This window comes from Magnolia sinica, chromosome 2, assembly GCF_029962835.1.
Source record: "Magnolia sinica isolate HGM2019 chromosome 2, MsV1, whole genome shotgun sequence".
NCBI classification, from domain to species: domain Eukaryota; kingdom Viridiplantae; phylum Streptophyta; class Magnoliopsida; order Magnoliales; family Magnoliaceae; genus Magnolia; species Magnolia sinica.
The window spans coordinates 59,317,630-59,327,477 of record NC_080574.1 but is presented as its reverse complement, the minus strand read 5'-3'; the positions used below and the strand labels follow the sequence as shown (position 1 = coordinate 59,327,477).

General features: G+C 42.9%; 1 protein-coding gene across 1 annotated transcript; it reads right to left on the bottom strand.

The window, feature by feature from the left end:
- Positions 1–6,489: 6,489 nt before the first annotated feature.
- On the bottom strand, positions 6,490–8,680 carry LOC131237142 (heavy metal-associated isoprenylated plant protein 26-like). Its single transcript, XM_058234808.1, has 3 exons — positions 8,524–8,680; positions 7,721–7,796; positions 6,490–6,967 (listed from the first exon to the last, which is right to left on the bottom strand). Exons 1-3 carry the CDS (start codon positions 8,611–8,613, stop codon positions 6,663–6,665), a joined length of 471 nt encoding a protein of 156 aa, XP_058090791.1. The 5' UTR covers positions 8,614–8,680; the 3' UTR covers positions 6,490–6,662.
- Positions 8,681–9,848: the final 1,168 nt, after the last annotated feature.

Here is a 9,848-nt window from a genome sequence, read left to right as displayed (position 1 = left end):
TGAATTACTGTTAATCTTAAAGGATAATCATCACTATAAGTAGGGCATTGACCCTCTCCCAACCGTACAGATATTGTAGGTGACGTACAGGTCAAGGACCCAGAAGACCAGACCCTGATAGAAGACTGTACTGATTAGACTAGGAAAAAATTAGTTTATGGTTTATTTGCGCACCAAACCGATACCCAGGCAAGAAGATGTCGATCTGCGTTTATTCCGAAGAAACACCACGCGTTGCGGATTTCGAGAGAATCTCTACAAGTAGTCCCATCAATCAACCATTAAATGTATCCCATACATCAAGTACTACACCCATTCCCTCTTTTTTCAAAAGTCCACCATTCTTTCCACCTCACCACTCCTCTTTTCCAAATTTCAACAACAACCATACCCCTTTTTCAATTTTTCAACCCAAACCATCCCCCATCACACCTCACCCATCCTTATCACCCCTCTCTCTCTCTCATTTCTCATATCTCTCCAAGCAACCCCAAGCCTCAAACGTCCAAGCCTCCTCTCCCTCTCAAGTGTGGCCCACCTTCCATCTTCCATCTACACCCTCCCATCTCTCATCCACACCATTAATCCCCCATCATCCACCATCCAAGGCATAGGTAAGGAGCTAAGGAGTCCAAGGGAGCAAGGAGAAGGAAGATAAGATGGGTGATTTTTCATTATTTTAAGTTTTAGGGCCCACTTGTTGGTGGGACCCATTTGGATGTATGTGATTTATTCAAGAGGGCCCATAGTAGCGGGGTTCCTCTATCTCACCGTATATCTCTCTCTATCTCTCTCTTTCTCTCTTCTTTGTAATGGTGTGGATCCCACCAATATGTGTTACATCTACTCCGTCCATCTACATCAGACGGTGTGGCCCACTCTAGTGCAGGTGATGATCCACACCATTCATTGTTTGGATGGACCCAATATATTTATATATATATAACTAGATGTATATATGTTATATTTTATATAATATATATATATAATATAATATTTATCATTTATATATATATAATATAATATATATATTATATACATATATGTTGGTGGGCCACATCTACGTGGGACCCACCACAGCAATGTGTCTAAGCATGCTGTCCAGCGTCCCTGGACGCTGGACGTCGGCGAACAGTGATGTGTAAACTGGCATGGGCTGTACCAACGAGCTAGCATACGGAGGAAGTGGTGGGCCACTCGTGCAGGCCCCACCTTGATGTATATGTAAAATCCAAGCCGTCCATTTTGTTCCCCATCTCATTTTAGGCGTTGAGCCGAAAAATGAAGTTGATCACCTTCCTTAGCGGGCCATACCACGGAAACAAGTTTCCTACCTTTGATTTACTCTCTGATGCTCCAGTACTTTGAAACAGCCCAATATTGGACTCTACGGGTTGGTACCGAGCCCAAGGAATCCGATGGCTGGTGTGGATCTTTCAAGCGGGCCCTTTGGGAAAACGTGGAAAAACGGCTATATAAAAAAGAAGGAAGAAAGCGGCAGAGCTGCTGCTGCCCCACGCCGGCTACGCCCGGCCAGTCACGGACGGCGGACGGCGGGCGGGCAGCAACCCACCAGCAGTGGGCCCCACGTGATGTGTTTGGACATCAAAGCCATGCATTCGGTGGGCCCCACGTACCACCCATCCATCTCAAAAATCAGCCGTACGGAACTCAGGCGGACCATACCATCTAAAATCATGTGAAGACATGCCTAAAACATATAAAATCGTTGGTGGGGCCTACGAGTTTTGGATGCAAATGAAACTTCATTTGGACCCTTAAAATTGTGGGACGGACCAATGAATGGGCTGGATTTGTGAACCACATTTCGGTGGGCCCCGGTTTTCCCAAGGTCCAATGACCTTACCAACGAGTTGGACGTGAAATGAACATTACGGTGGGCTCCGACCCACGTAACACCTTTCAACGAGGTTAGATGAAAATAAACATTACGGTGGACCCCATTCCAGTGGGCCCTACCCTAGTCCATGTGACCTTGTGAAGCGGTTGGGTGACAAATAAATATTACGTGGGCCTAAGAAGCTTTTGATTTTATGAACAGTTGGGTAGAAAATAAACATTATATTGGGCTTTAAGTTGGGTGGAAAATGAGCATTTTGGTGGGCCCCACTTATGTAAGTATTGTAAACCACACCCTCTATTAGTGTGGGCTCCATCATAATGTATGTGTTTCATCCCACTGTCCAACTGTTTTGGAGACAATTTAAGGCCCATTATGGAGGCCCATCTTCATGCATTAGTGGTCCTTGTTGAGGCCCACCTTGATTTGTATTAGACCCATATTATGAGGCCCATTGAGGCCCACCTTGATATAGATATGGGGCTCATGTTATGTAGCCCATTTGATGTATTTGGGTCCTTGGGTCAAGGCCCAATCAGATGTATAAAAGGCCCATTACAATGTGTACTTCATGGAAGGCCATTCCTTGGGAGCGATGTTGGTTTGACGTCCACATTGATAATGTTGGTTAAATGTCCGCATTATAACTCTCCCTAAGGCCCACTGATAGGCCCAAACTTGTGGTAAGTAGGCCGTCTAGGCCCATCTCCATTATACCAAGAACCCATCTCTTATTACATGTTTAGTATAGATGCATGATTCATGATCATTCGCACCATATGTATGCCTGATGTGAGGAATGACCGATCATAGCATATACCTTTGGATAGACTGTTTATGGGCTCCCTGATAGGCGGAGTTGCCTCATATAAGTGCATGGTATATACAGGACTGCATGTCTGATGGTATGATTCATGCATTTACATTCTTATGATTGTGATCATTGTATGCCCTAGTGACATCAGGCTATAGCCTTCACAGACACATCGTGGGTGGCTGGATTGGATATCGAAAATATTTAATTCTAGCATACGGGCGTCATAGATGTCCCTGGTGAAAATTCCTAAACCCGATGGTACCAGAGGATGACTCCAACGTCGAGACCGAGTGGATATATGAGCGCACGAGGGACGAATACCCGGAGGCCACGTCTCCCACCGTGTCGTGGTCAGTTGGAAAGGGGTGTGGCCTTACTCGCCTGAGGGTAGGGGGCAATACTAGGCTGAGTTTGACCAACTCGCGAATGGGTCCGCTATTGACATGCGGATAGGTTTTGGCGGACTATTGGCCGGCGGATAGTGAGGTTTCTTACGCTCACTTGGACTGTGCGGCTAGGAGAGCGACAGTGCCATTTGGAGTGTATTGAACCCCGGTGATTATCCAGAATGAGAACTGTACTGATACACGATGAGGATTGGCATGCTTGAGTTGCATCTCGCATCACATGGCCGTATTATGGCCGATAGCATTCATATCTTGTACCGCATAGCCTTGGTACGGTTGATTGCATTCATGTGCTCATTACCATGATTTCCGCATTACTCTGACCTTGCATTTTGAGCACGCTTATATTACGCACATACTTACACCACCCTCTAAGCTTTCTATAAACTTATGCACGATTGATGCGTGCAGGTGACGCCAGGACGCAGTCGCAGCCATAGTCTCGCCGTAATTGGACCGTGCAGACGAGCTTCTGGAGTTTTGTTTCTTTTGTTACATTGTATTTTTTCCCTTTTTGTCGCATTGTACTAAAAAGTTTTTGATCATAGTGGATTTTGTGGTGGTGTTCTTGTGCTTATTGTTTGTGGGTTATGCTTTTATTATGCTCATTATGGATCAGACTAATGATTTGAAACCTTCCTTGTAGTATCCCAGGATCAGAACCTTGTGCATCGACACCTTTTGTAGTTGTGGAGTACGAGACGTATCAGAACCTTTATATATATATTTTTGAATCTCTTGAATTACTGTTAATCTTAAAGGATAATCATCACTATAAGTAGGGCATTGACCCTCTCCCAACCGTACAGATATTGTAGGTGACGTACAGGTCAAGGACCCAGAAGACCAGACCCTGATAGAAGACTGTACTGATTAGACTAGGAAAAAATTAGTTTATGGTTTATTTTCTTTATAAGTCGATTACGCAACTCAAAACTTATAATAAGCTCTCATTGTGAGAGCATTTGATAATTTATTTGATTTTGTAATAAAAAATATAGTTAATATTATTCTTGTGAATGCTACCTTCTTGAATGTATCTAAATGTAATATAAATGGAAAAAAGGGTGCGATTGTAAGCATCCAGTTTATACATTATTAACACCCAGTTTTCTCAGGCACAAGTATAAACTCTGGCCATGAAACTTTGGGATGTTACACAGGCGGTCCACCAGCAAAGTCAAGCCAGGGCAGGCCACCAGCGACAGCGAGCCAGCGAGGTTCCGAGATCGGTCGGACCACCAGCAAGCCAGGGTAGGACCCATCATGAATTATGTATTGTATCCACACTGTTCATACATTTGGGGAGATCATTTTATGACATGATGTAAAGAATTAGGCATATAAAAATCTTAAGTGGACCCCACCATAGAAAACAGTGGGGGCCGACTTGCTACTGTCGTGTTCAGTAGCTAATCCGAGTTAGTCCCCAGCTGGGGTGGGCCACGACTGAGGTCCTGAGCTTGGCTGGACCACCAACAGCCTGCACACGAGGTCCCGAGCCAGGACAGGCTACTAGCGGGCTGCACTCGAGACCTCCAGCTTGAAAAAATAGAAAAAACTTATAAAATAAACATACCTGATGAATGGTCGAGGATGACCGGTAAAGATCGAGTGCTGGGCTGCTAGTTGGCTTGGATTCTGATCGGGTTTGGTGCAGCGCCGGCGCGGGTAGGGTTAGGGTAGATTAAATGGTAAAGGTAAAAAAAAAAAGTTTATTTTATACTACCTGATTTCGGTTCGAGTCGGGTTTCGGATCGGGATGGATTAGGTTACTATGTAACCTGAACTCGACTCGGTCGAGATTCAGATCCCGGTGGGTCTACTCGATCCGAACTCGACCTTGACATTCGGTTCGGGTCGAGTTGGATCCACCGAGTTGAGTCGGGTCCTGCCCACCTCTAGTACTCGTTGAATTGATAAATTAACATCGAGGATTGATTACAAGTGGATCCCTAGCACCTTCGTTCTCTTTTATTGATTGTTTCCATGCAATTTCAAATCCGCCTTAATGGGAAAAACCCATATTCTTCTAATTCTAATAGTATTTTTATCCACGACCTCGAATCCATCGAGTACTTTTCTACTTTGCTATCCGTACTTGCATGTGCATTCTTAGGATTGTAGTAGGGACAATGGTGCATTTTAGTAAGCTTTATCGTTCAAACTGTAACAAGGATACGCATTTGATTGAATTTCAGTTATGTTTACTTCATTCTACTTATAACACCTATTTATATATACCAATTGTTCTAATTATAATATTGAGCATGACATATGCTCATCTATCGATTTTTTGTTACGACATTTATGACATTAGTTGCAAAGTACTTTATTGAAGTTGTTACTGTGTTCATTGAGATCTGTCCCTTATGTTATCTTTAGATTGTAGAACTGCTTATTTAGAAATAGATGATTAGGGAGCAATCTCGTCATGTAAAAACTCTCCAACTTCACCTACAATCCTGTGGTAGTTATCTCACTAATGACATTATAGAGGACTTCAGTGGCCAAATAAAGTTGAATTATGTTAATTGCCTTTTGATATAGTTCATCCCACTTCATCGTTCATAGTATCAGGACACTTCACTTTCTCAAGGAGTACCTACTGTAACCTTTGCTGAATTAGAATAGTTTTGATCTTATGCTCAATAGTTTAAAATTATTTTTGCCAATAAATTTTTCCATCTCGAACTTAACATTTGTCCCTTTCGATGCAATGTCTTCAGATTCAATTTGAAACCCTCACTTGGTAACTTGATTGCTCTAATACCACTTGTTGGGCATGAAAATGTCACTCGAATGTGACTCGGATTTGAATCAAATAAGCACAGACAAAGAAAATTCGAGCATGTACTGAGAACATAACAATTTATATGGAAAACCCTTGTAGGAAAAAACCACGGTATAAAGTGACAAGCAATCTGCTATGAAAACGAAATTACAAGAGATGAACAACTTCTAATTAAACTGTAAAATAGAGAACCCTATATTCCCTTTCTCCAAACCCTAGCTCTCTCTAAAATAATTGTATGATTTTCTTAATACCGCAATAACTCATTTTATATAGCATAATTTTAAAATTAGAAACAAAATCACACACTTAGGCATAATTATGCACACCGCCGATTGAACCTTTAGTTGATCAACGATCTTCAATTGATTCACACTTCAAGTTTGATTTGATTGAACTTGCTCAAAAGCGTTGAGAGAGCTGATTTGATTTTTCAGAAGTATCTCTATCAATAAAGACTCCATGTTTGATCGATCAAGTATATCCAAAATTTTCCAGAGACAAAACTGAAAATTTTGAGATTTTCCTTGTTCGATCAAAGCTGCCATCAATCGATCCAAATCTCCTATTTCAACGTTGATTGAAGGCACCAATTTCAGCGGATTTGAGATTTCCGGGAACAAAACATTCCACATATTCGATATATATACAAGTACACACGAGCTAACGCATACACACAAAAATCGTGTAGGTGCGTTTCATACTTGTTTTTCAGATACACAAAAAATAATCAAATAAATAAAAAAGCATATATGGTCATAAAATGCATATACAAGGGCCTTGTTATATGATGGCGCAAGCATTGGGGTTGTCGTCGCTGAAAGCAGTGGAGAACCTCTCCTCGGTCGAGCTGGCTCGTGCCAGAGAGGACCAGGGGTCCACCACATTCCGCACGTAGCCCGGCGGGGCCTTCTTATCGTACGCGCCGGGTGCGTACGGATGGTACACGACGCTGTATGGTACGTACGGCCAGATCTCAGCCATCTTCCCAGTCCGCCACCTCACCCTCCTCAACACCTTATTGGCGTCCACGTATCCCACCACCGTCAGCTTTTGCTGCTTCCTGTCTACGTCCACGTGGGTCAGACCTGCACCGCAAAGTGAAAACGCTAAAGGAATGTACACCGAATAATCTTAGTATTTGGAGGCCATATCCTGGATACTATATCCGGGATTCTATTCATCAAGTCTCGTCATTACACATGTTTCGGACGTCGATTACCTACTGTGATGTTTGTGTTATATCCAATCCGTTCATCTGTTTCTCCAGCTCATTAGTTCCGAAGATCCACTCCGTCCATCTGTTTCCATCCCCTATGTTTCAACTGCAGGAACTCAATCCGGCTGTATATATATATATTTTTATTTTTATTTTTCTGTGGTCCCAAAGGAAGTTTTGATGATGGGAGTTCAATCTTGACGCCGTTTATTGATGTGTAGCCCATCGAAATGGATGGATGGAATGGAAATAACACAAAGATCACCGTGGGACCACTGTGCTTCTGGTTGCGGGCAATCTACACCAATGTTTGGCATGATCGAATGGTAGCAATGAGACACACAGCAGGTGGTCGGGAAATAGTGTACATACACTAAATGTTCGGTGTATCAGCTATGCATGAGAATACACACACTGTGAGCATATACGAACCAAATAGTCAGATACATGTGGCCCGCCTCATGGGTGGACCAGACTTGAATTTTGGGCCAGGTATGATCGCTGCCTACCCTTAGTGGTGAATGGTCCGGATCTCGCCCACGTGTACCATATGGGCAGTGCGCTGCGAAGCGCTCCTTCCATCTCACGTGAGCGAATACATACATAGAGAAACAGGGCGTACCTTTCATGCCTTCCACGGCTTTCTTCACCTTCCTCTCGCAGCCTTCACAGTCCATCCTCACTTTAATCTCCACCGTCTGATCCAACACAAATAAATAATAATCAGTAAATCCCATCGATTGAAAACGACACTCCCCCATAATTGAGAACGGAAATCGCCCACGTAGCTCGCTTATCAACCTTACAAGATAAGTTTCTCTAAGGTAGGAAAGGGAATTAAAGTGCAACAAATCCACACCGTCCATCTTGTACACCGACCCTTTGATCCAAAAAATCAGACTGATTCAACACCCAGGCGGGGCAGCCCATAAATATATATCCACGTGGTATGGCCACTCCGAGTTTTGGAATCTTGCAAATTTTTAGTAATTCCTTCATCCCAATGAGTTACATCAGATGAATGGATTGGATGCCATATAAACACCAAGGTGGACCCTACACAAAAATAACAGTAGGCATAGCATCACAACGGTTTCCCATGTTGTGGCCCACTTGAGTATTGGATCATCATGATTTTTCGGTTCCCAACTAAACATAAATCAGTGTACAAGTTGGACGGGGTGGATCTCATGGAAGTTCCATCCATCTGACTCTAGGACAGCAATGCTGGCGTGGTTCGTCTACAATGTACTGTACCCAATCTAATATATAAACGCTGATAGCATATACTTATATACGCTACCACCCACAACTCAATTCCAAAAACCCACTTCTCCATTTGCACTAGTTCAATTACCAAAAGCGGAAAGTAGGTGGGTGGAAATGAAATAAGGTGGGTGCAAAATATCAAATTAGCATACACACCTGCAACTGCTTGCGCTTCTTGAGCTTCTTGATGCTGCTGTTGCTGCGTGGGAATGAGAATAGATCGGAAACGTAATCCAGAGCTCCCATTTTTCTCCTTCGTAACCGTTTTTGATCGATGAGATTACGAGATGGAGTTAGGGTATTTATAGAATTTTATAAGTAGATAGGCAGCAAAGGCAAGGTATTTGTCACTATGCATAAGACAGAGGCAGCCCAGCAAGGGCTAAGAAGAAAAAAAGCTGAGTAGTTTCGGCGTTCTCTCTTCCTCGCCGAAAAGGGTGGACGCGTGGTCCCACCGATAATGTCGGTTTACTTTCTGCCGTTTAACGCCGCCCAAATTGCCACGTGTCTTTCAGCTGCAACTCCTCAGTTACGGTACATGGTCGGAGTAAGGGGTGCGGATTACGTGTTAGCAGGTGCAGCTTAGCGAGTGATACTCTTAACGCAGAGAATACCTTGATCATATGTTTTATATCCAATCTGTTCATCTGTTTTTTCATCCCATTTTACATAACGACTCAAAAATTAATTAAAGCAAATCTCAGTTGGACCACACCACAAGAAATGGAGTTGATTGAACGCTCACCATTAAAAACTTCGCAAGTCCCACGGTAAGCACATCCGTAATTTTTTCTTTTTTTTTTTTTTCCATCCAAGCCGTTGATAAGGTAAACCAAAGCTGGATTAAGTAAAAATATAAATATTAGATTTATCCAAAACTTTTAGTGCCTACAAAAAGCTTTTAATGGTCATTAACCAATTGTTTCAGTAGTGTGGTCTAGCAGAGATTTGAATCTGCTTAAATTTTAGGATAACGTACTTAAATGGGATTGAAAAAACGGATGGACAGCTTGGATGTGAAATAAATTTATCGTGGTGGGCCTCACACGGTAAGGATAACAACCAGGTAACAGCTAATCCACTCCCCCGAGTAAGACAAAACAATACAATAAATGTTTTGGTCCACCGTACACGTGGAAGTAAATGTGGCTACCATCCATAGCATTAAGTGAGGGAAACGGATTGGCTAGTGGTCTGAGGTATACCGTGAGGCAGGGACGCGGATTTCGCGAAAGATGCGGGGTGGGGCCCACCGTGATGTTTCTGTGAAATCTACCCCGTCAATCCGGATTTCGAGCTTATTTTAGAACATGATACCAAAAGTGATGTGGATCCATAACCCAAGTGGGTCACACGAGAGGAAAAATTAGAAAAATAAATTCCATCGGTTGAAACCTTCCTACCATGAGGCTTATATGCCGTTCAAACTGTTTATAAGATCCAATACCACCGGGATGAAGTGAAAACACTAAAGAAAAAAT